General features: G+C 41.4%; 2 protein-coding genes across 2 annotated transcripts in view; both read right to left on the reverse strand.

Moving 5' to 3' along the window:
* Positions 1-223: 223 nt before the first annotated feature.
* Positions 224-3217, reverse strand: LRAT (lecithin retinol acyltransferase; the record flags this gene model as incomplete). The annotated part of the gene is made up of 2 exons (XM_081092837.1): positions 224-376; positions 2678-3217. The coding sequence occupies 2 exons, from the start codon at positions 3215-3217 to the stop codon at positions 224-226; spliced, it is 693 nt and encodes a 230-aa protein (XP_080948963.1).
* Positions 3218-11875: 8658 nt separating this feature from the next.
* LOC308520253 (uncharacterized protein) overlaps positions 11876-26256 on the reverse strand; it is a gene marked incomplete at its 5' end in the record, with an annotated part of 28425 nt that continues 14044 nt past the window's right edge. The window contains 2 exons of the mRNA XM_081092765.1: positions 11876-12944; positions 15523-15613. Coding sequence (XP_080948891.1) covers positions 12867-12944; positions 15523-15613 — 169 coding nt within the window. The 3' untranslated portion in view covers positions 11876-12866. The remainder of the gene's footprint in view (positions 12945-15522; positions 15614-26256) is intronic.

Here is a 26256-nt window from a genome sequence, read left to right on the forward strand (position 1 = left end):
AAGATTTGCACAGAGCTTTAAAATGTAACTGTGTGAGGAAGATTCAGAAAGCCTTGTTCTTGGGCTTACACAGTAAGCACTTTGTGTGATTCTTAATCACATTTTTATCCAGAACACAATGTTTCAGGTCACATTTTTCTCGACGATGCTTATACTGATTTATGCTCCATAAATATAAACATATTTACACACAAAATACACACACTGACATGAGGATGTGAAGTCAGCCAGCCATCCATAAGCAGAATGGAATAAAAATAGCAGGAAGAGTAGTATATGATGCCATGCCCAGGCAGATTATAGCCGCCAATCCCAAGAGTGCCGAAGCAAGAACACTTCTTTGATCACGAATAATTATCTTCAAATTCTCACAAAACTAGAAAATAAAATTTAAGAATGTCAGAAAAGGTGGCTAAGCCTAAGAAGAATCATATATACAAAATAATAAAGCACAATTTTCCAGGCTATTTTCTGTCTACCAGAAAAACTAGAATTTCTCTTATGACTTATGAAAGAATTTAGATGTTAAGAGTTCAGTTTCTTGATTCCACATCCTGTAACAGCCCGCTGAAATAACACCTCTGGCAAATAGGTTACCAATGGCAGCTGCCTATATAAATACAGAACTTTTATAGAAAACTACAGAGAATGTAACCCCATAAAAGTTCAGGATTAAATGTTAAAAGCATTAAACTGTTTATCAATAATAATATATTCTAAAATTAGATAAGCAAAGAGATCTCTAATCTCAAATAAATAAGTTGTCCATTATTATTGGTGAATTCAATTCATTCAATGAACCATTCTAAAATTTGGTGATATAATAACTTTCAAATTTCTAACTCAAAATTAAGAGACAACTTTGAAATTCTCATGTTAACCTGGAAATATATATATATATATATATGGAATTCAAAAATGACATTCAGAACCAAATAAGTCCTCATTGTTTCTGGAAAGTAGAAATCAGTCCTCCTTCAGCATTAATGACCTAATTCTCACAGAGCATGTCCACAGGCAGTTCTGAGAAATGGAAAAATTGGGATGGGATTTTTTTCCCCCTGGGAAGTCTATTCTGTGGCCAGATTGTTAGACCATTCACAGTGAAGACAAAAACTCAAGTTTCACAAGAGGTGCTATGCAGCAACAGCAGTTAAAACCCTTCTCTACTTCTATAAAACCCGACAAAGTTTCCGAAGATGAAAAACTTCAACTACTTATGTATGCAGATTAAATATTTTACTACTTTAAAAAAGTACTTACACTGTTTGTTGTTGTTTTTTTTGTAGAAATATATAATACAGAGTTATATGTGTCCCATCAAAGTATTACCCGATAGAAATACTGTTTTCCTTGGAGAAATAATTTGCTTGGTTCCTAAGTAAATCTGATGTGTTTTCTTTTGTGTACTTTGGAGCCCATGTTTGTAAATGTGGTGAAGTTCATTTCTAAACAAGCCTAGAGCTGTGATTCTTTAAAAACGCATTCCTACAAAAGCATTCCTAGATTGAGTCTTTGTGGCTCTATAAACAATCACAAGGAGTTTGATGCATATATATATATATATATATATATATATATATATATATTATTTTCATGCTCTGCCACAGAGGAAAGATTTTCCCACATGGGTCAAAAATTAATCAAAATATGGAGCAATAAAAATATTGGTTACATAGACTCAGATTCTTTTGGTCCAAAAAATACATAAATGTGAAGAAGAGTCAACCATGAAGTCATTTTGTGATTACCTAGGTAGGCTTCTATTGTTAAGATTGAACTTTAACAACTTCAGGGCAGGCTGAGAAAGCTTTTAATTGCAAATGAAGTTGCAGGCATTTTTTTGTTAATGTTAGCTATTTTTAAAATTTAAGATTTGGGCAAAGGAGCTAAAAATTCATCCCCCCCCCCTTTGGATTTGTGGCTAATTTAACCATCTTAAATTCTGATATTGTTTTTTTTGTTTGTTTTACTTCACACATTAATATTACCTTCCAACAGCCAATGGCTCTTCTAGAAAACCACGTGTTTTGATCTCTAGGGAATCCATAAACCTAACCCACCTTTGGGACTAATGGGTAAAGGATGCTTAACAATAAGGGAGTCTAGATAGGGATTAAAGCTAACACAAAAATTTCAAAGTACCCTGGAAAAGACCCGTCTAAAGCCCACACAGGAGTAAGAGATATACCAGGGAGGTTTTCTTACTGGGAATTTTGTTAGTTGATAGTGAGCAAGGGGATTTCATTCTGCGCAGCTTACAGAGGGAGAATGCTGCAAGCCTCCTTAGTTTAAATGCACAACACTTTGTACACAGTGTTACGGATTAAATATAAACTCTGGACACCTTCCTGCCAATTGAAATTCTTGGGAAAAGTTGCAAGCACACGGCGGACTTTGTCATTTCAACTACGCTGGGTGGACACCCTGATGACTTCTGTAGCAATAGCTGGGCGGCTCTCTCGTAGTGGGCAGCGGTGCTGCACTGCCAAACTCCACTGCGCCTTTTGAGAGGTCCTGCAAGACACATGGCCATTTACTTACATTGTCTCCCTTAGGAACACCAGAGCCTTTGTTCATCTAAACTCAATGCCTGATCCCAGGGGAGAGACACGGTTAGGGATGGGAGTGGGGGCGGCCCCGCCCAGCCCACTGGTGAGTCAGTCACAAGTGGTACCTTGTCTGCCTGGGGGCTGACCGCGGTGCCGAATCTGCAGTAGGTCACAAAGTGCTCGCAGTTGTTCCATAGCAGGCTGTAGGGGGTGGTGCCCAGCATCTTCTCCGCTCTCTGAGCCACCTCTTCGTTGAGCAGGGCCTTCTTCTGGAGGGACTTATCCAGGCGATTGACCAGGATTTCGGCTCCGTAGGCGAAGTCATCCACAGTGTCCACGCGGATGCTGGCCACCCTGCCAATAACGCCCAGGATGAGACGCTGGTTGGAGACCACCTTCTGCGTGAGCCTCCTGTCCTTGGTCAGAGCCAAGAGGATGTCGGGCATCATGTGGGCGACACGGTTGTCGCCCAGGTAGATGCCATAATGGGTCAGGTGGGTCCGGGGCACCTCCAGGACGTCGCCGCGGTGGAAGGAGTTGATGTCATGGAAACTGCTCCTTGCCTTGTCTTCGGCCGGGACGCCCGAACTGAAGAGCTTGAAGTTGGAGATGAGGAGCAATTTCTCCAGCAGCAGGGACGCCGCCTCGAGCATTGGGTTCTTCATCCTGCAGGGAAACGAGAGTCTGGGGGGCTGCCGCCGCTCAGGCAAGGTGAGCTGGCCAGACTGGGGCGCTGCGCTGCAACTCACCTGCGGCCAGCGGACCAATGCCGCGGGGGGAGGCGACAGCGACGGCCTGGGAGGAAGGGAGAGGAAAAAGGAAAGGGGGAGACGCCTAGGGGTGGCACTGCCCTGGGACTGAGGCGGGTGAGGAACTGGCGGCGGCTGGCGGAGGGGACGGTGAGACCCGTGCGGCGAGCAGCCAGCAAGGCAGCGCACCTGGACTCCCGGGCGCTCCGGGCGCGGGCCGCAAGCCAACCTCAGCACCGCCGCCTGCGCAGAGGCCTTTTATCTCCGCCCAGGGGGCGGGGCGAACGCCGTCACAGACCCGGCGAGAGCGCTGATTGGGCGCCGGCGGCCCGCCCCGCTGGGAGTGGGGCGCGTGGGACCCTCATTCTTTGGAAGCGGGCAGGCCGCCTCGGGGTTCCGGGCTTTTGCACCGCGATTCTTTTTAGACAGGCTCCCTCTTGCACTCACGACCTAAGTCTTTCTTTCGGCTTTGAAGCGGGCAGAGTTGAACTGTAGAGGCGCAGGCGTGGCCGCGCGAAACGGTCTGCACCTGTCTGGGCCCGGGCACGCTCTGGGTACTTCGGGGAGGTTTTCGGTGGAAGGTCCCTTCGGGCGATATTTTTCTCTTCCTAACGGGTTGGATGCCCCGAAACATCGGCTGAAGTGTTTGCATTGACTCTACGAAATGTGCGCGCCTCGGAAGCCTGCGTGTTCCTTCCTAAACGCCATAGAACCATAGCCCCTCCCACACGCCGCGATCCCCCTCACCCTTAAGTGCCGCGCACCCCCCTTGTTTTGTGCGGGCGGGTGGGGCGCCGACCAGCGCGTCCAGGTTCCGCGCGCCCCGATCAGAACTTCAGGCGCCTCCGCGCTCCGAGGCACCAGTGACAGTTGAGCGCGCGGCTCCAACGGTCAGTGTGCAAAACGGCGAAGCCCTTAACGTTTTCCGGAAGAGCGGGGGTCACGCCAAGTTTATTTCTCCGGCTGCTAGGTTGCAAAGACCTAGCTTCGGTTCGCGCACTCCAACTTTGCCGCTTTCTTTGCAAGTGCAGTCGTCCAGAGGTGGCCAAGGGAGGCCGAGGCTGAGCCTTACTGACGGAGCGTGTGCACGGTGACCCAGGTGCATGGGGAGGATGGTCCCCGAGCAGCGGTGAGGGAGCTGCTGACCCGCCCTGCACGCCAGGCCGGCAGGCAGGGGTCCCCACCCTGCGCAGAGGTCATGCCAGCGACTTTCACCCTTTTTCATCCCCTGGCACATATAAACTAGTTGCTAAAATTCTGCAACACACCACAAAAATATATTTTGCTCATCTGACAAAAAAAGGTATACTTTGTATTCATTCATGCTGGACAGCTATTGTTGTTAGCTGTTGTCATTTTTAAATTTGACTACCTATGAGAAAATAAGTCAGTGCCCCTGACTAAATAGTCAGGTATTGCGTATTTTTGGTTTGTTTTTTAAAGCGCGGTATAATCAATGCAAAAACACCCACGTCAGAAGTTTTGATTAAAAATCCGCAATGTACCCCGTGTTTAAAAAATAAAAATTACATAGTGTACATATGTATATAATGTGTATGTATGGAATTAAGTACACACATTGTTTTTCATCACTGGTACAGAGGGATGGACACACACTCTGCCAGCTCATGAATCATGGCAGAACAGACATGTGCTGAGTGTGGTTATCATATAGGAGGCATGATGAAGGTACTGTAAGCAAAATCATCATGTTCTATATTATAGCCAAGTTCCAGTGGACCAGGTATCAACATAAAGCCAAGAACATCTGTGCAAGATTTCATTAACCACAGTGTTTGAGTGACAGGTTATATACCCTAATACGGAAGGACTGATTCCAAGCCCATTGAGAGTTAAAGGTTAGAGCCAAAGTCAATGGCTTTGGATTTCAGGTTCATGAGTTTCACCCACCATTTTGTTTTTCTTGGAATGAGCTGATGTACAGAACACCCTGAAGTAAGCGCCACCATGCTTTCCAAGAAACAGGCACCACCAGGAATGATGTTTCATTACTTCATCCTCGCTCTGGCTATGCTGGTGGGCAGCAAAGCCTCTTGTCTGCTTTGACCTTACATTCACATGTATCCCCATTTCCAGCCATGGGTCCCCACACCTTCACATTTGATTTGAATAATTTCCCCTGAACCTCTTTCCACAACAGAATAGCACAAGTGCCTATACTGTTTCTGATGGAGTGGCTGTGGGAGAATCAAAGAAAATGCTAATAGATTGTACCCCTGCTGGTTGGAAATCATCTTCATTTCTGTTTGGGCTGGGTTGTTTAGGAAAATGTCAATGCCTTACAATTCTGGGAAATTTGTAGTGTGGCTGTGGGGTGGATTCTGTGGTTTGAAAACAGAATTTTATACTGATTCCCACATGTTATTTTAATGGTGTGACTATGTACTAATTGAAATAAGATTGTGGATATTCTCTTAGAAAGGTATGTTTTATTAAATGATATTGCATGTTTTAAAAATTCTTGCTTCACATCGACGGACCTCTTGCTGCACACAGGTTGAGAATCTCTGCGTTATGCAAATGCCCAAATTCTGAGACCAAGGCGGCGATGGAGAACCTTGCTAGGCTCCACTAAGCCGGGCAGTAAGGGGCTCATTGGTTTCACCAGCGAGCAGATCCTCCGCCCTCCCGGGGAGGGGGCTTGCTGCGGTGGGTGGACGGAGGGCCACACATCTTACCTGGAACTGCGGGGTGGAGGCCCCGCCTTGGCTCCCACCCCGGGTCTGCCATCAGCGCTGGGTCCCAGTCATCCGCTTGCCGGTGACTTTTGTTCATTTCGCAAACGATCCTGAATCACATTATAATCCCAGCAAAGAGATGAAAATTCCATTTCCCACAAACGAAACGAAAGAAAAAGGTGGAAGAAGGGGAGAGAGGCAGTGGACGTGGAAATTTAAAATAACCTTTTTACCCCAGGATTCCCCCTAAATTTTTTTTTTTTTTAAATCAAGCGCCGAACTGTGGAGCTGCTGAAACAAATCAAATCCTCCTGCACCGGGGCGCTTGTTAGCTTCTAGCTGCAGCACACCAGCTCCGATGCAGGAGTTAAAATCTAAGTACATTTTCACAAGTCTGATCAAGACCTCGCGGACCCGGCACTGCAGACCCCACGTCGGACTCTTGGACTCGGGACAGGGCAGTGGGCTCCAGCTCTGAGAGAGCGCCCAGATCGGAGCCCTTTAATGTCAAGAGCCAAAGGAGCTTGGGAGATTAAAAAACAAAACAAAAACACAACACACAACGGACTTGGTAATTAGCGATTTCCGTCTCTGGGGGGTCACTAACTGGTTTAGAACTGTAACACTATCTCGGGAACTTGGGGAGACTAACTGCCCCATGGCTCCACAGACGGCTCTGCTCTTTTAGGACAAACGTATATTAAGGAGAAATCACTTGAAGACCCTCAATAGCCGCATCCCCAGGGCATTTTGTGAGAGGCAGGCAGGGCCAAGGTGATTTGCCTTTGGTTTTTCTTTCTTTCCTGGCGGGGGCCTCTGCAAAGGGAGTCACTTAAAGAAAAAAAGAGGTGAGGTCATTAGATGAGGCATGAATCCGTGTAGGTTGCTCAAGACAGAGGCATTCTGCTGTCTTTGGAAATGAATCAGGATGGGGAGTGTTTATAGTTTCTTGAAAGTTATTTTTGTCTTTGATGACTCCCAATTCTTAAGTCAAAATGTTATGCCATTATTATTATTATTATTATTGTTATTTCTCACTGAAGCTGCCCAAAAGCAGCCATTTCCCCCGCCCCGCCTGCCTAGAGTTCGGTTCGGGGTAACCCGGAGGCGGCAGCGGTCCTTGTCTTCTTTGGAACCTCTTAAGCAGGAAGGAGTCAGTGAGGATTAGGCTACTTTTCAATTGAAAATAGAGCCTCAAAGGAGCGCTTGTCAGCTCAACTGGTTGTCCTCTCCTTCCCTGTTCTTCAGCCATCAGTGTAACCTTGCAAAAGGCAAGTTCTCAACGTCTTCAGAGTCCACATATTTCTGTGGCTGAGGGTCAGGTTTTGATTGCTCCCTAGGGGAAGTCTTCATAAAAATATGTTTACTCACTAAGAGGCTCCCACTTTCATTAATACTTTCCGGCCTGCATCGACTTTAACTAAACTATGGAAGACAACTGCCTAAGAGAAATCTAACATTAGAAAGTTCTCCTTCCTGAACCAGAGCTGGTCATTTGGGAAGAGGAGAATCCCCCTGGGTGCTAAGAAGACCTCTTGTTTCCCAGACTGTATGAAGGGCCTTGTTCAAGTTTCAATGTGCAAACGTCTTCAATGGACATGAATCCAGGTCTGGTGATTCTGAAAGAATAGAGGTTTTCCTGGTCAACACATACATACCCTGCACTGAAAAGCCGACTCTCACCAGGACCACCACTTCTCCAGAGCCCTGCGGAAAACCAGGGACAGCAGTGACATCCTGACCTGTGCTTGGGGCCCTGGCCCCGGACCCTCCCAGCGGCGGTTCTCAGGCCCAGGCCCATTTCTCCCAGCTGCACAGGCCAAGACTCCGCTGGGTCTCTGCGGTAAGCAGGCTGAAATCGGGGCTCACAAAACCCACTTACCTTCCCGACTTCAACATGAAAGGGTGGCGGGGGTGGTGTGTGTGGGGGGGTGACTTCCAGGAGAAAGAGCTCTCTGCTCGCTCACAGGGACAAGATACGGAGTCCAGCAGAAGGCTGGAAGGCTAATGGATTTCCCACCGACAGACTCTTTACCTCTGCAGCCTCCCTGCTCCTCGGAGAAGGCTTTGAAATGGAGGATATGACCACAATATTATGTGTTTCCTGTGTGCTTGCGAGGCACAGAACAAATCCTCATAACTCTGTAAAGTGTCACCTCTATTTTACACGGGAAGAAAATGAGGCTTATAACTTTGTTTCTTCCCCCGTGTTAGTGTGGATCAGGACTCAGTCACAGGTTTCCTGTCCCAGGTCCATTACCACTGGGGAGGGCCTGACCTTCCATCAGTTCAGACACGTCATCTGTAGGTATTGAGTACCTGCTGCTTGCCAGGTGCTGTGCCCAACCCGGGAAATTCAAACTTGAGTCCCACACCTTTTAATTAGACTTTGTTTCGCTGCTTCTCAAATACCCTGGGGTCCAGTTTTTAACATCAGTTATTTTACTACAATAGAACATTCTAGTTAAGATGCCCTTATCAGGAAGTTCCCAGCACTTGAGTGGCCAGTAGTCCGACCTACACTGTCCTTAGACACAGGAATCTGGGGCAGTTCAACGTACTGCCCAAGGGCACAGAGTCAGAAGCAAAACCAGGGCTGTGTCCCAGACTTCTAATTTACCTGTTAGATCTTCTTCCCCCTGGGTCCTAAGCCTGACACATTTGATTTCCTAAGCTTATGTTCTTACATTATTGTCCTCCCTTAAGATGGTTGTTGTTCTTAGATCATTTTTAGACTATTAAATCCTTGAGCACATAAAAATGATAATCTTAACCATGGTGTTTCTTCTTTTTGTTTACATACACTAGGGTCTGGCCCCAGGGCACAAACAGAGGCCCAAACTAGCTAGCTCTAAGGAGGTAGGGGGAAAGACTTCCTGAACTTCCCTCAGGAAGCAGAGGGAAAAAGCGCAGACTCCTTTCCCTGCAGCCTCCTAGCTCAGTGCTGCCTGGAATGCGAGGCTAACAGAAATCAATTACCTCCTGGGAGGAAGATTTCCCCAGCTTCCTGGTTGGCTAGCACCTTGTTTTGAGGGCTTCAATCCTCCCTATTGTCTTTGGAAAGATTAAAGGCTGCAGCTCCAGCCAGACAGGAATCATTTGGGGCACCACCACCCCCACCGTCCGCCCAAACAGTAAAATAAGAACACTGGGCAAAACAAAAATTTATATTTCATAATATGAAAAATCATGACCAAAATGAATATAGCTTACTATAAGTTATTTGTTAACTAAGGCAGCAGTAATATAAAGGAGGCAGAGATTCTGTAGGCAGTAGAGAGCCACCAGGAAAGGGAAATCAGATGATCCAAGGCAGCTTGGAGGCAGGGTACAGAATGGATTGGTGGGAGAAGGGAGAGAAACTAGAAGCAGAGACCGATTAAAAGGCCACTCAGCCCAGCTAAGAGATGAGAAAAGGAGCTAGACTAACCAATGGAAAATGAAATGGCGGGGCACGGGGGAAAGTTAAAAGATATTCCTGGAGACACACTGGCAAGATGTGGTGGCCTGGGTGTGGTGGTGGTGGGAGTGGAGAGGGATAACGTGGGGCCAGGGATGACTCTGAAGTTCCCTGCTGCACAACCAGTAAAACCCTTAACTGAGGGAAGGAAGGTAGGAGTAGGAATAGGTTTATGGGAGGAAGAAAATGAATTCAGCGTTTGGATATGTTGAGTATCAGAAGTCTATGGCTTGCCGAAGCCTGTTTGGCTCAGTGGCTAGAGCAGGGGTGGGCAAACTCTTTGACTCGAGGGCCACAATGGGTTCTTAAACTGGACCGGAGGGCCGGAACAAAAGCATGGATGGAGTGTTTGTGTGAACTAATATAAATTCAAAGTAAACATCATTACATAAAAGGGTACGGTCTTTTATTTCAATAGTTTTATTCATTTCAAACGGGCCGGATTCGGCCCGTGGGCCGTAGTTTGGGATAGAGCGTTGGCCTGCGGACTGAAAGGTCCCAGGTTCGATTCCGATCAAGGACATGTACCTTGGTTGTGGGCATATCCCCAGTAGGGGGTGTGCAGGAGGCAGCTGATTGATGTTTCTCTCTCATCAATGTTTCTAACTATCTCTCTCCCTTCCTCTCTGTAAAAAATCAATAATATATATATATATATATATATATATATATATATATATATACGAAGTCTATGGCTTTTCAAAGTGGGGATGTTGCTGGTAGAAGTGAGGTTCTTGTAGTGTTATGAGGAAAAGCATTTCCAGGGACCCACAAGAGAGGATGATTTATTCAGGAAGCAAAATTAAAGGAGTTCCCCAATGTCCCATCTCTCCATGGAAAATCAGGGCCAAAAGAGAGTCCATGTCCAGAGAGCCTGTGCCATCTTAAAGCTTAGTTCATTCCAGCATCCAGCTAGCATAGCTTGTGCTCCTGGCTGCAACAGGTTGCTGTGCTGTGGTATCCAGGTTCCCACCTGGAGCCTGCATCTGGAGTCTGCCCAGCCAGTAGCCACAGCAGCTGCTAAGGCCACATGGCTACTATGGTGAGAAGGCACTAATGCAGGGCAGGAGGTGAGTGCAGGTCCCTAGCAGGAGAGAGCGAGCTTTGTTCTCCTGGGGTTTTAACAAGGAGCTTTTTCAAAATAACCAATTAACTTCTTCCCAAGATTTCAAGAGCTTGCATTGGGCTTGCACCCCCTAGCCAAGGATCATTTTCCCAGGTTATACTGACAGGCCTCTATGACCCAGCACCTCTCCCTGTGCCATTTTGACTTCTACTGTGCATGTCCTTAACACCCGCCCCGCCTCCAACCCCCCCTTCACCCCCAGCAAATCCAGTACTGGAGGGGGAAGGGAGGAATGTTAATGCCCTTGGAGGGACAATGCTGCCATTTCTTGGGGTGTGAAGCTGTAGCTTCCTGGTGATGCAAACAGGCCTCTGCTTCCCAGCTAAATATGCTCAACCATTTCTGAGTTCCTTGTGCTCTCTTCCTTCCAATAACTAGCTGGGGATGGTAACAGGTACACAAATAGATAAAGTAAGATCTCTAGAGCAGAGTCTGGCCAAGAGATAGAGACTTGGGAGTCATAAATGTCTGGGCCGGTAGTTCAGACCTTGGGAGTAGATGAAACTGCATAAGGATAGCACAGAGAACAGGATGAGAAGGCAGCCAGAAGAAAGCTCCACATAAAGGCTGCACTAAGGAGTTGCCAAAGTGCTTGAGGAGGAATGAGAGGAAGTGCCTGAGGAAGCCAGTTGTACTAGGAGGGCATGTTCAGTAGTGTCAAATGCAGACAAGCTAGCAAGAGGGTGCAGGGACCAATGGATTAGGCAGTAGGGAAGGTGCCAGGGTAGTTTCACAGAGCCAGTTTGCTGAGGTTGACAGAGTAAGAGTCAGGCAAAGGGAAGGTCTAGACAAAATGGAGACAAGTCTTTCAAAAAGTTTGCAGTAAAGGAAAGGAGAGAGGACCAAATGAAAAATGTCTTGTAGTTCATTTGCTTTTTGTTGGTTTTAAATGGGGACCACATGAGAATATATGTACATAGCAGGAAACTAGGGGAGAAGAAAAATATATAGCAAAGAAAAATAGGATAGCTGAATGAAGTTAGTCTCAGAAGAGTTGGGAAGCAACGTCATCAAAACTACAGGTGGAGAGTTAGAACTGGAGATGAGTGAGGACTTTTGTTCCCCTAAGACAGGAAGGGAGAAAGCAGATACAAAGTGTAGCTCCAGAAACTTTCGGAAGTTGTAGTCAAAAAGATTGTACTGCCTTAAGTTTGTGCTGCAGACTCTACAGAAGACAACTCCCAAACTCAGCCAGTTGGCAAAGTTCACATAGATGTCTCAAGAAATTCATACATGTATATTGGTCATTTGCTTATGTAAAAATCTAAACAAAAAATGAGTTTTTCATTCCATTCCTATTTGGAGCATTTATTTACATTAAATTTTACATTCATGTTCCTAGAAGCTTGATCTTTTTCTTCTTCATTTGTTATGTGACAATAGGCTCTCACTTACTGATGTCAATCTCTAGTATTAAATTAGGGGTAGGGTGGGGTGCTGATAAGGGTATCTAGGGAAAATCAGGCTCATCAGAGTAAATCATTAAAAACTATAATTACAATTTTTATTATATCAACTCACTGCAAAATCATCACCATACTATTTACCATGGAACATAAAATAATGATAGTTAATTAAAAGTGGTTAAAAGTCATTTGGACTAACATTTGAAAATTAGTATATAATGATAGTTAATTAAAAGTGGTTAAAAGTCATTTGGACTAACATTTGAAAATTAGTTGCATAGCAAACTTTGAATTTAATTTGAGTTCAAAGTATTAGGACATTGTGTCATTAATTTTTCAAACTTTTTCCTACTGAGGATAAAATATTCAGATATTTTCTATTTTCCCTAATTCAGTGTGAGAATACTGCAAATGTGTTAAAATTTTCTAACTAATTAATAGACTGCTTCTCTGAACCTAAACTTAATTTGTATGCTTATGCATAAAAATTATTTAGAATAGGTAATAAGATTTTTTAAAACATTTAAAAGGAGAGAAAGATGCTCTTCAAACACATAACAAGATTATCCCAGCTTGGAATTGGGGATCAGAGATAATCTAAAAGTGAATATATCATTAAATCACAATTTACCAAGTTTTTAAAGTAGATGCTTGACAGAAAAAAGAACATCATCAAATGCCTAAAGGATATATATCTGTTCTATATTTTTTAAAAATCACCTCTTCTCTTCTTCCTTGTAGTCACCACATTTTTAATGCTGGCATTCAATTTACCTAGCTGGTGTGTGCTTCAATGCATATTTTCTGTATTCTTTTATCTCCTATTCAATTTTGCATTTGTACTAAGAATAGGTTTCCCAAAGCAGGCGCTCTTTCAGCCACCTACTAATGACTTTAAATCAGGAACATCTTTTATCTGGATGTCCAGTACCATCTGTCCAAGTGCTTTGCCCTGTTGAACAAATCAAACAGAAAAGTACTGAGCGTGAAAAGAATTCTATTATAGTTATTAATGTCAGTATCACACATTTTAAGAAGTGATTTCTATATAAATAATTTGGGTAAATAAGATTTTATTTAAAACTAGTGGCCTGGTGCACAAATTCATGCACATTGAAAGGAAATTAGAAGAAATATTTTAATATAGCTATTCGCCCTCTATAATAGAAGTGTCAGAGATGAAAGAAAACTAGTAAAATGTATATGAAATATATAAATTGATTGATAAACAATAACAACAAAGACATGATATAAAAACAACACTGATAAAAACAATGACTGATACATTGATTAAACTTATTCTAACACTGAGGCCAGTGTCAGACAGGGACAAATCAATTCTTGGAATCAGAACAACCTCTCCTCTGCAGATCCTGTTAATACTTCAGCTTCGATTATGTTAGGTCACAATTTTTTGATAATAAATCTAATACTATTACAAAGACCTCATTTACTATTAAGATTTCTGGGTAGCATAATGATTGCATCTACTCTCAATTCTAATTTATGACACGGCATTCCTGAAGGAGTAATACTTCTAAGAAATGCAATGGGAAAATTTTCCTTTTTGGCATCACCCATTCAATCTAGCATTATTGTCGATTACACTGACATCTCTGAGTCAATATCCGTTCCCCAGCCTTTTTCACCATGTGGGAAAAGAATAGAATATGTCATTGCATCTAATGTAGGAAACAGCATACTGATTTGTTTCATTTTAGTGGCATTCGGATTATTGGGATCTGGTTTACAATGAATGAGCAAGTCCCTTTCAAAAGGAGGTCCCCCATCTTCGCTTCTGAATATGACGGCAACTTTGGTTACATGGGGATAATTATATCTACCCAGATCACTATTACGATCATATTTAATCACCACTGTTACTTCTGTGCAACGCCACCACTTTCTTTCAGCTTCAGAATGTCAACAAAAATAACCAAATTCATGATGGACAATGACAGATCGAAAAACATGCATGCAATTGGCGCCAGCAAGAGCTTTATATGTATCGTGCATGCGTGAGTCAACTTAGCCTTTTATAGATATAGAACAAACTTGCTTAATTAGACCTGTTTTCTGATGTAGCTAAACTTTTTCCAGTTCAGTGTAGCACTCCAACTTCTCTTTCAGGTAGTCAGCAACACAGCAATAAATAACAACATGAAGCACATTATTATTATAACTGTATTATTATGCAGGGAGAATAAAGGGTAAAATATAGCAGTGTTTGACTATATTCTCCGCAGTGAGAAAACCTGAGGTCATTCTCAAGGTCCACCATTTCTTACTTCTTTTCAGTCGGGTCAAGTTTCTAAGCTTTCTAAATCTCTGTTTTCTGGCTAATGAAAAGAAAATAGGATTCCTCTGAGACTCCTATCTACCTACTCCAGGCCTTCTGTGAGGATCAAACGAGATAAGCCATGGGAAAATGCTTTACAGACATTTGATTACAGTGTAAAGTGTTTCCACCTGAAGCTAGTTGTCTCTAGGGAGAGGAAGCCAGGTGTTGCTCCTTGACGTCATTACCTGGACGGTTGAACACTTAGCATATTAGCCTTTTATATAGATAATGACAATAAATTTTAAAAACACATACTGAAGGAACACAGTTACTCATATAACAAGTAAAGTGTATAACTAGCTAATGAATTCTATGTGAAGAACAAAATGAAAAAAGGTTAATGTGTACAAAGGATATACAGTTCCCAAATCAGAAACCCTCAATGTTTATATAGGAATGTAGTAGCTATAAGAATATGATAGAGAGAAAAAATTTAAGATGATAATAAGAATCACAGAGCAAAATAAACAGAAAAACATCACAGTAAATTGAACATATAAAGGAACTGAAGTATCTCTTTCCTGCTAGTGATTTCATTTAATCAATGATGCCTACAGGCTATTGGCTTAGATAAGACACATAGCTGAAGATGTGTGGTATTTTTATTAACTTTACAATTCTCCCCTTATCCAATGGCTCCTGTATAGCTTAGGATGACTTCATGAGTTTCAGATGATTCAAAGGATGGATTAAATAACAGGCAATATAGAAGGCTAAGGGATACAGTGGACTGAGTTAAGTTACTAATTTGAGTTCCTTCCTAAGATGACTCAGATAAATTTCAACCCAATTCCATAGTAGTACTTGGCTTCAGCTGTTTCTGGACCATGATAGAAAGATAACTTTCTTTACTTCAAATAATGGCTCTCCTTAAACTACAGAATGCCAAATAATCTTTAGCTTTGAAATCGGGTCATAAACTATTTTCTTAAATGTTGAGATACTAAGTGTTCTCTCTGCTATATGATCTTCAGATCCTCTAAAGTCACACTCATTAAAATGAAGATAATGATGTTTTACTAAGAAGTTATCCGAAAAGATTTTACAATTCTTTTCTTCCCCCTTCTGAAGGGAGAACTCTGTAGGATTAGTGTGTGTGTTATGGTTCATAGGATGCTGTTGATACAGGCTATGTCCTCGCAACATAGGAAACAGACACAAAGAAAATGTTCAATGTTTAGATGCTTACCTGTGGGTCACTTCTCAGGGAGGCAGTGCCTCCACCACCGAGGGAATTTTTTAAAACGAAGTTTAACGCATATATTCCTGGCAAATCATATCTATGGAATTAAGAAAAGAAAGATGAATTCTAACAGTAGATTTAGTCATAGTTTCTTCCAGCCACCATCCTTACAGTTACTGGCTAGTCCTCCCATGTTTGGGCAATGGCACTGATACCTTTCACATGAGTAATGGGCTCCCACCAAACCTAAACTGACTTTTTCCCATTGCCATTGACAATTAGTGTGAAAATGCCTTATGCCTTAGTACAACTTGCATTTTAACCCACAGAAACATCCTTCCAGTTTCCTTGCTTCAGGTTCAGCACTAGCGCTAGCACACTGCTACCAGCCTTAGAATTCAAAACTGTTTGCCAGGACACAAAACTGGTGGTGGAAAGGAAGAAGTCCACACATAGCATGTATTGTGTTAATCATGAGGCTGGTATTAGGAAGTATGTTTTTTAGGGTTTTTTGGGGTTGTTTTTTTTTTTTTTTGCCTTCAAGCAGTATTAGTCTTTGATCATGGACTTAGCCATAGACCACAAAGTATATGCTGATGTCAGAATATCTCAATAGACAGTTCATAAGAGTGTTCACGGGGAAGATTTACTAAGGATCACAAGACAAACTTATATTGTAACTTCTATCTGGTGCTCAATGTGCTTAGAGCATGGGAAAATGTGCATACAAACACACACACACACATATATACTGAGTGGCCAGGTTATTATGACCACCCCATCAGTGCTTCATTGACACTTCCAAAAATACTGAATATTGAAAACTTCCTAAGCAAATACTCTCAAGTTTTTATTATTATTATTATTTGCATAACTAATTCACTTCATTGTACTGATGGGGTGGTCATAATAATCTGGCTGGTCATAATAATCTGGCCACTCAGTGTATATTAACTGTATGTGCTAATGGAATTGATATATATATATATATATATATATATATATATATATATATATATATATATACTTATGCTGATGTACACATGCATGGAAATACTTTAGAAAAGATCAACACTGTCCAGGGCAGTGTGAAACAGTGTATTTGGACCAAGATGTGTATCTGTGAAGGGAGTAGAGGCAGAAATGGGGAAATTAAATGAAAAGGGAAAGCTAGCTGAATTGCTTGGATGTAGGGTAGATGCATTGTCATCTAATAACTATTTTTCTTCAGTTATGTTATCTTAAAACAAGTTTTTGTTAATTTCTTGAATTGTAACATGGAAACAAATGAATGTAATTGAAATTGTTCAAGGATGTATAAAAACAATAAAATACATATGGAAATAGACTAAATATCCTGATTGGTTGTACAGGCACAAATATGAGTTTATACATACAACATTTGTTCTAGAATAAGGACTGACAGGAGACAATTTTTCATTTTGTTTTGACATCTTCATGCAGCATATATTGTGTCAATTGTAGGACTAGTATCAGGAAAGATTATTTTTTTCCTCTTAAACATTTTACCTTCAAGGAACTGAAAAACTAGCCTTTGTTTTTTTCCCCACTGTACAATTTCAGCGACCAATTTTATATATTATTAAGTACATCCATTATTACTCAAATTAAAGCCATGTTTAAGAGCAATTTCTACATGTGTTATTTCAAGCAAAGATTAATTTTAAATAAGAAAACCTGCCCAAGGTTACTACTTCCTTTGTAAGTTGATGACTGTTAATAATATAAATTTGAACCATTTTTTTTCTTTGTACATATAACCAAGTGCAATGTGGGCTTAATGAGAAAATAGAAAATTATATAAGAACTGTTGTTAATCATACTTTTATAATTAGTGCAACTATATTCAAAACAGAAAAGTCTGCTCATAAATTTAAAGTGAGAACAGTATTCTCCCCAGACTTTTGCATTCATTGCTTGAGTTACTGGTCAAGTATTTCTGTCCTGCTGTGCAGCACATATACCATCTTCCATGAAAATCTAGAGCAGTGGGTGACAAGAGAATATTATAAGGTCCTTCAGGAGCTCAAAGAAAAAGGAAATGTTGGCCAAGACTGATTCATGTTATTTAAAGTTGAATCCCTTTAAGCATATCAGTGCTAGATCAGGGTAAAGCCCCAAACCACATGCCCCATACATCCCATTACACCTTGGAACTGTCTTTGTCCAACTCTGCAAGAAATAATGCAAGGGAGAGTCCCCTGACTGCAGAGAGGGAGGCTGCTGGGCATACCCTTGTTGAGGTCAGGTGATAGAGTGGTCAAGAGCACAGACTTGGGAGGCAGACTGCCTGGGTTTGAATCCTGGTTTAGCTATTGTGACTTTAGGTAAATTATCTCATTACTGTGCGCTGTACTTCCCTCCCAGGATCATAGTTGTGAGAAAATATAAGTGAAAAATTAAGTGCTGAAAAACCCTGAGTGGGTTAGATAGACTTTCAATAAATAATACCTATTGAATGAATTGATAAAGCTCAATATGTGCTAACGAGGTCCTTCTACTTGCAGGCCATTGTGCTTGGGCTTAGATGCTACTTGCTACATGGATCTTTAATATGGTTGATGGGAAATTACCTGATAAGCTTCTGCCAAGCAGATTATGTCCTGTGTGCTCACTTTTACAAATCAATAATAAATTGGGAACACATTTTCTATTAAGTGCTGGTAATATAAAGAGGTTTGGGACATCATCTCTACCTGGAGGGCCCTAAGTGGTACTACAGGAGAGAGGACATACACAACAAAGGATTGAAGAAGGTGGCATGCACTACGTGGTAGCTATGTGGCATAGACAGAAAACATATTTGTGTGGGTACTGGCTTATTGACCCAACAATTTTCCATTGAACTGCTGTTTCAGTTCTGTATTGCTACTCAAGGCTTGATGTTTAATTGGTCTACTCCAGTTCGAAATGTTCTATTTTTCTGGTTTTTGTTTTATTGTCATATTATTGTTTTGTTTTATATTCCTAAAGAGTTTCAAAGCAACTTGAGTACTGGGTCCATATGTTAAATTTTTACTGTATCCCTAGTTCACTTCGCACAGGACATTACATGTTGGTGCAAAATATGTCTCTATCTCTGTATCTAAATCTATATCTGTGGTAGGCAGTTAGGCATACAAGATTAGAGTCAGGACCTTCGGCCAGGTATAGAAGGTCACCAGGGTGGAAAGTCCCTGGTGCCTAGTAACAGGCAAAACTTTGAAAACAAGGACCTCACCCCCTGGGTAACCTTTCCTCCCCTAGCATATCGCTGGTGACTCAGTTTAGATCCCCTGACTTTTCATATTGCTGGTCATGAGGTTTGGATCTTTCTTTTCTCCCCGGGCATGTTGCTATCATGTGTGTGTGTGGGGGGGGGGTGGTGGTGGAGAAGGCTGGAGAACAGCTCTTAAGTATTAAGCACCAGGACAATGAAGTTCTGACATGACTTAGGTCTCCGTTTTCACCTAGAGGCCTCAGTTGTGTTTCATTCAGCTATAGGCTCAGAAAAGCAGCAAAACCAGACAAGCAATGGCTGAAAGCAGGACCAGCTCATTGACTAATGATCCCCTGTCCTAGCGCTGACCAATCAGTGGAGACCATGATCCCGAAAGGATACACCAAGAAAGCTGCTGAATATTCTATTGAGATCCTCCCCTAGGACCTTCCCTAAAATCTCCACCCTTAAAAACCCTTAGGAAGGTGGACCCAGAGAGTTCACGTGTGGCTTTCCCCTCCCCCTCACCCTTCCCCCAGGGTGTTAACCATTACCTTCCTTTCTCCTAAGCTCCAAGAGCCCCTCTTTTGCCCCTGTAACTTGTTTCCTGAGTCCATTTCTTCTACTGCTCACTTTTTCTACCTCTGTGATTTTCTAAATAAACTTTCTCTTGTAGTTTGGGTCTTGGCTCTGAATTCTTTCCTAGGTAGAACTCAAGTGCCAAGGTTGCTGCACCAAGGTTCAGTCTGACTCCACCAGTCTGACACCTGGTGTTGTTCTCACTGCCAACACATCTACAGCTAATACAGGAGCCAAAAGTTAATCCGCACACCAAGCTTTAACTTAGATAAGTCTCTTTTCAATTTAAACACTATACAGATTAAGTTCATTTTGCATTTCTACAACTGGAAGATGATGTTGACAGCTGGTAGAAGAAATGGAACAGAGCAATAGAAGAGATGAAAGAATCACAAAATAGATTTTATAAAAAGCTAAAGAAATTTGTGTTATTTAACCACAAGAAAATAATCTAATGAGTAAACATCACTCTACAGGGATTGCTGGCAGATCATTTCTACAGAAAGGATACAGGTGATTGGCCTTGAAGTGCATCTAATATAGGAGAGGGGCAGGAGAACTACATGAGACAATACAAGAAGAGAGATCATATCTAAAGTCAGTAGAGTTCAATGAATGAAAAGGGAGAAATGCAAGGATATTGCTATAAGGGTGCCATGAATCAGTATGTGAAAAGTGGACCAGTGCTTGGTAAATGGTGAACACCATACAAGGGCTAGGTATAACCATGACTGCAATTGTTACCACTGTAATTAGCTAGTTATTAATAATAGGAAGAAAGTAAAGGCCAGACATTATAACATGGCCATCTGGGCAGCTTCACCAGGAAGCTGCACCTATATATTCCGCAGGGAATAACTGGTCTATTCCTTTGCAAATCTATGGGGAAAGGGGTCCAACAAAGGGGGAGATGGGCATATGCACAGTGAAGTTGGGGTGATGTAAGGAAGGTACTTGCCTGTCAGTCTAACAGGCAACAAATTTCATTGGCAAGGAGGATGGACCTCAGTGCAAGCCTGTGAAAACTTGGGAATATATAATCCCCAGCGGAATTCTCTCTCATCCTCTGGCTTTGTTTCGGCTCCCTTGCTCTGACCCCTGTTCCTCCACAGCCATGTGGCCCTAGAAGCTGCATGGCCCACAGCTATGTGGACCCACACACAATGGACTGCAGCTGGAAACACAGGCTAAGCTAGCCTGATGCTGGACTTTTTTCTTGGCAGGATGGAGGGAAACTGAACTTTGGAAACTCAGGCATTTAATTCCACGCAAATGAAAATCATTCATTATCCTGTGTGAATCTCAGAAAATTCTTTTCTCGTAACATCTCAAGAAGCCCATTTCCACCAGCAACAGGTGGGGATACGGAATACCCGACCAATACCTTAATGAAGAAAAGCAAAGTGAAAGAGCAAAAGGTAAGAAACTGTATTAGCTAACCATGTTTCAAGGGTAATGCAGGAGCAATCTTTTCTAAAGTAAGGCAATAAACAAGGTGACTTCTATAATCTTTCACAATTCATGGTTATAACATGACTGGTATGTTATATGGAATGTACACGCAAACACACACAATATAGTGTATATATATTTATATATATATATACATATATATATATATAATTTTTTAAAATATATTTTATTGATTTTTTTACAGAGATGAAGGGAGAGGGATAGAGAGTTAGAAACATCGATGAGAGAGAAACATTGATCAGCTGCCTCCTGCACACTCCCTACCGGGGATGTACCCGCAACCAAGGTACATGTCCTTGACCGGAATCGAACCCGGGACCCTTGAGTCTGCAGGCCGACGCCCTATCCACTGAGCCAAACGGTTAGGGCTATATATATATATATATATATATATATATATATAATTAACTAGAAAATATCTATGGTATTTATTCCTTTTTTATTTTTCAAATTGAATGGGTACTTTTATTGGCATATGTAGGCCATTTATTTCAAAAAGTCATCTTTAAGTTACATTAAGAATAATTCTTAAAGTATTTGTAGAGTAGCATTGATACTAACAAATTCTTGTCTTAAAATGTAATATACTTTAAATTTGACAAAAGCTCAAAAAATAGAAAAATCCTCTGTTTTGGCTGACTTAGCCAAATGACTTAAACAAATAGGGTGCCTTTTTAATTGCTCCCTTTAATGTGCTGAGCTTGGTTTCAGCATTCATTAGAGATCAGACTTCCAGCAGAATTTCCTGTTAGTTTTGGCTAAATTATTATTGGTGAATTATATAGAAAAAATAGAACAAATCAATTGATTATATTCTGGAAAGTATTAAATGAAAACACAAGAAAGAAAATGTATCTGCATAGAATCCACCAATAGAGACAGCAGATGATTAGACTAAATCTCAGAATACATTAGTGAAATTCAACTGTCTCATTGGCCAGTGCTGGTAATGACTGGCACCACGTGAGTATGTTCAAAGAAACCAGAAACATATTTACACCTTTTTTTTTAGTGAAGTTACCAGATGGCCCCAAGGAAAGAATAGCATTTTTTTTTTTACAATTTTACTTATCCAGAAAATAAAAATCTTAAATGTAAATGTATTATAGCTTTCATAATTTAACTTGTTTGAGCACACCTAGAAATGATGCTATACAAAGAAAATTCCAGCCCTTTAGGTATCAATCTAAGCATTAAGTATTCAAAGATACTCAAAGAGATGCTTTGTGGGGTATTCCTTAGTACTGGTAAGAAAGATTAAGGCCCAATTACTCTACTACGGTGAATTTATTAGAAAGAATGCCAACCCATGCTTTTTGTTTTCAAGAAAATTTCAGCTGTGTGTGTGTGTGTGTGTGTGTGTGTGTGTGTGTGTGGTGAGGGAGCTGAATGGGAAGTGGGACTGATCCGAAGGTAAGCCACGTGGGGTAGCCACATGCTTCTCTGGTTAACAAAATAAAAAACTGCACTTTTACAGGGCTACAGGTTTCCTAAGGTTTGATTCTCAAGTATGGATTTCAAGATTATCCAAAAACTGACAATGGCCCTACTATTTTGAAATTATTCTGAAGTAATGTTTAAATTCAACACCCCATGCTGTTGATGCTCGTTAGTCTGAATGATTAGGGCAAGTTGTTAATAACTACAAAGTTGGATGACAGAAGGTAATTAGTTTTTCAGTCCCTAGTGCAAATGACTCTAATCCCAGGACATCCTACAAATAACAGAGGCGGCAGGATGAGAAGGTGGGTATGAACTGGTAGGATTCTATCAACATCCTTAGAGATCAATAAATATACCACACCTGCTTCAATATTTAAAGAGTGGATGGGTTTAGGTGACCCAGGCTTTAGGACACTATATGTGTTGGTAGAATGTATAGCCATCTCCTGGGGACACCAAATGTGGCATAAATCTATAACTGGGCCCTACATAAACTCAAGATTAAACTTCGTGTAATGCTGAATATGTATGGAACTATTACATTTGTAGAGAATGTACTTTATTCAAATACTGAATGTTCCCTGAAACAAACTGAAGAGTGATAGCATACAATGTGGGGCTGAAGAGGTTCACAGTTATGAATATGGGAAACACAGAGCTTATTTTTGTATTATTATCAATTATTGCATTATTTTCTACACAAACACCTGTAAACCTACTTTTGCCCCACCTTGTATTATCAGCCCTGTGAGTTGGGTAGTAGAAGTAAAAGAATGAGAAGAGGGTTTTAGAGTCAAAATTGTCGACATGTAAAAATATTTTTGAATAACAATGAGAGCATGTTGTGTCCTGTGTGTGAGTAGCAGAAGTAAAGTTATGAGGATTGTTAGAAGTGAAGGAAAGAAACTCTAAGTTCAGCATATTTGATAGGTCATTAGCATAATGAATCATCTCACCACAGTGGCAGGTAAAGTAGTGGAAAGGGAACCTATGAATCAAATGTGGAAATTATCAAGGAGTGTGAGAGTATCTGGGAGGCTAGCAGTGAGAATGGGAGGAGGATGGTCAAAAGTATTGATTCAAACATCAGAAGAGAAAAGATACTGAAGATATTGGAACCTCTGTGAAATCTTTGAAAACCATGTATTACTAAAATTTAGATTCTTAAGGATCACCCAAGACTTATTTAACCTGAATCTCTAAAAATTGGGCCCTCAAAACTACTTTTATCAGACTCCTCTGGCATTTGTTAAATTAGTTTTGGGAAGCTACTGGGCCACAAAATCTAGTGTTGAGAAAGGACTATATAAGCCCACTTATCAGTCAGTATTAAGTTGCAAGTAATAGAAACCTACTTATTTTGAGCAGAAAGCTCTATAGTTGAGAGAATTAGGTGTAATATAAAAATTGTTGTAAGAACTAAAAGGGTGGGAATCTAGATGAGCCTTCTAGAATGACTTCCAGAACAGACCATACTAGCAATTTTCAACCAGCGTGCCACAGGAATTTAAAACATGCAATACCCGACTATTTTGTCAGGGGCACTGACCTCTACTCCCTTAGATTGTCAAATGCCACAGAATTTTAGTAATTAGTTTATGTGTGCCATGAGATGAAAAAGGTTGAAAATCGCTGCAATAGACCCACCAGTAGGTGGCACTGCTATTACTACTACTACTACTACTACTACTACTACTACTACTACTACTACTACTAGTATAGTCAAGAAGGTGAGGATTTCAGGGGCTCCCACCAGAATAGGTGGTTCCAGGATCTTACTCCTTTAGCTGTAATTCAAAGATTAACAACTACCACCTGGGCTGTTGGCTCTAAGAATACATCACTTTAGTTAAAATTCAGCAACCAAGAAACGAACACTGTATCTGTTAGCTCTAGAGCCCCAGTGCACCTGCTCAATCTGTAATGAAAAAGCAGATGCCCTGCTCCTTGTCTCTCACGCCTACATAGCTGCTGAATATTGAGATCTCTCCTATGACTGATGAAACACCGCCCCCCCCCCAACTCCAGTGCCTCAACTGGCATGCACACTTTACCACACTCCTACCTTCCAAACCTCTTTGGAGGCATCTGACTGACAAAATCTTAGTCATATCTAGAAACCTAGACGCAGGAAAGCCCGAGTTTAATTTTTTTGGCTTTCCAACCTCCCCAGTATGAGAAGACAAACTCGGAACGGAATGGACACTAGGGATCCAGGCACCATCACCACCACAATCATACTGGGTGCTGTGCTGGCACTGCGTGCTGCAGGTGCCCCCCCCGCCCCCCGCCCCCCAACCCCACCAGCTTTTTCTCCTTCTCCACAATGACTATTTTCTCCATTCGTAATCTTTTTTTTTTTTTTTTAAATATATTCCATTGATCTTCCACAGAGAGGAAGGGAGAGAGATAGAGAGCTAGAAACATCGATGAGAGAGAAACATCGATCAGCTGCCTCCCGCACATCCCCCACTGGGGATATGCCCGCAACCCAGGTACATGCCCCTGACCGGAATCGAACCTGGGACCCCTCAGTCCGCAGGCCAACGCTCCATCCACTGAGCCAAACCGGTTCCGGCTCCATTCGTAATCTTGAATCATAACCGCTCCACATCTCTTACTCATTTTAAAATCTGGTGTCACTTGGCCTTCATCCCCACCATTCCACTGAAACTTCCTTATAAGATTACAAATAGACTCCTTATGGCTAAACCTAAAGGATAATTCTGTCTTTATAGTACCTCCTTTATCTGCAGGATTTTAACAAAGCTGACAATTCTTGAACTTCCTGTCCTTGGCCTTCAGGTAACCAACTCTGACTGCACCTTCTTAGTCTCCTTGTTATCCTCTCGTCCTCTGCTTTTTCTTAAATATTGACGTTTCTTAAGGTTCTATCCTGGTCCTGAGTGATCTTATCCAATAACTTTAATTACTGTGTCTGTACTGATGACTCCCAGCTGTATCTTTCCGATAGGTAGCTCTCTCCAGAGCTCCCTACATATCCAAATGCCTACTAAAGGTCTCCTTTTGAATGCCACAGGTACAACTCATCTTTGCCTCAAAACTGCCTTCTTTCTAACTGTTCTTCAGTGAATGAGAACACCATGCAAATAGCTGCTGCTCAACCCAAAAGTCCAAGAGTAATTTGGACTTCTCCCTCTTCTTCATGCCTCACATCTAAGTCCTCTTTATCCAGTATCATAAAACGTCATCATCTCTGTTTACTTCTTTTCATCTTTGCTGCTATCTCAGCCTAGGCCACCATATTCTATGACCTAGATTACTTGAATAGTCTTACCTTGTCCCTTTCCCAAACATTCTATTGTAACCACATTAAACATTATGGCTGTTTACTTTTCTATCTCTCCACTAGAGTTTCTCCTTTGTTATATCCCAAGAATTTGCCACTGAGTAACAAATAATCATTTGTTCAATCTAAGAAGGAAGGAGAGAGAAGAGAACAGAATGGCTTTCACTGAGAGATTACGAGTTGATATCTTCAGAGCCTTTGTTATATTGAAGATGTTGGTAAGAGAGAGAGTTTAAATATGAAAAAAAGTTTGTTTATCACAGAAATAGAATTCATTCCATAGGGCATAGTAACAAGGCTTTAAAAAATGTATATAAAGCAGATCTTCCTAACTTATATGCCACATGGCATGCAGGTGTGCCATAAACAGTTTACAGAAGAAACTAGGATGCTTCTATTCAAACCCAGGTCCCTCTGACTCTAAAATTATGTTCTTCCTAGTAAATTTGATCGCTGTAAAAATGAGATGATTTTACCAACTAATACCATCAATGTTATTAAGCGTTTATTTTGATTTTATGGGGAAACCTAAAGATATACATTATAATTTTATGATTTTTATATAATATTCTTAAGAATCATTTTACTAATGTACTTCTTGTTTGATATGTATATACAGGGTAGGGCAAAAGTAGGTTTACAGTTTTTCATACAGGCAATCATACAATAATTAATAAATAATAATACAAGAATAAACTGTTTCTCATGTTCACAA

This window comes from Myotis nattereri (genome assembly GCF_964212035.1).
Source record: "Myotis nattereri genome assembly, chromosome: 5".
NCBI classification, from domain to species: domain Eukaryota; kingdom Metazoa; phylum Chordata; class Mammalia; order Chiroptera; family Vespertilionidae; genus Myotis; species Myotis nattereri.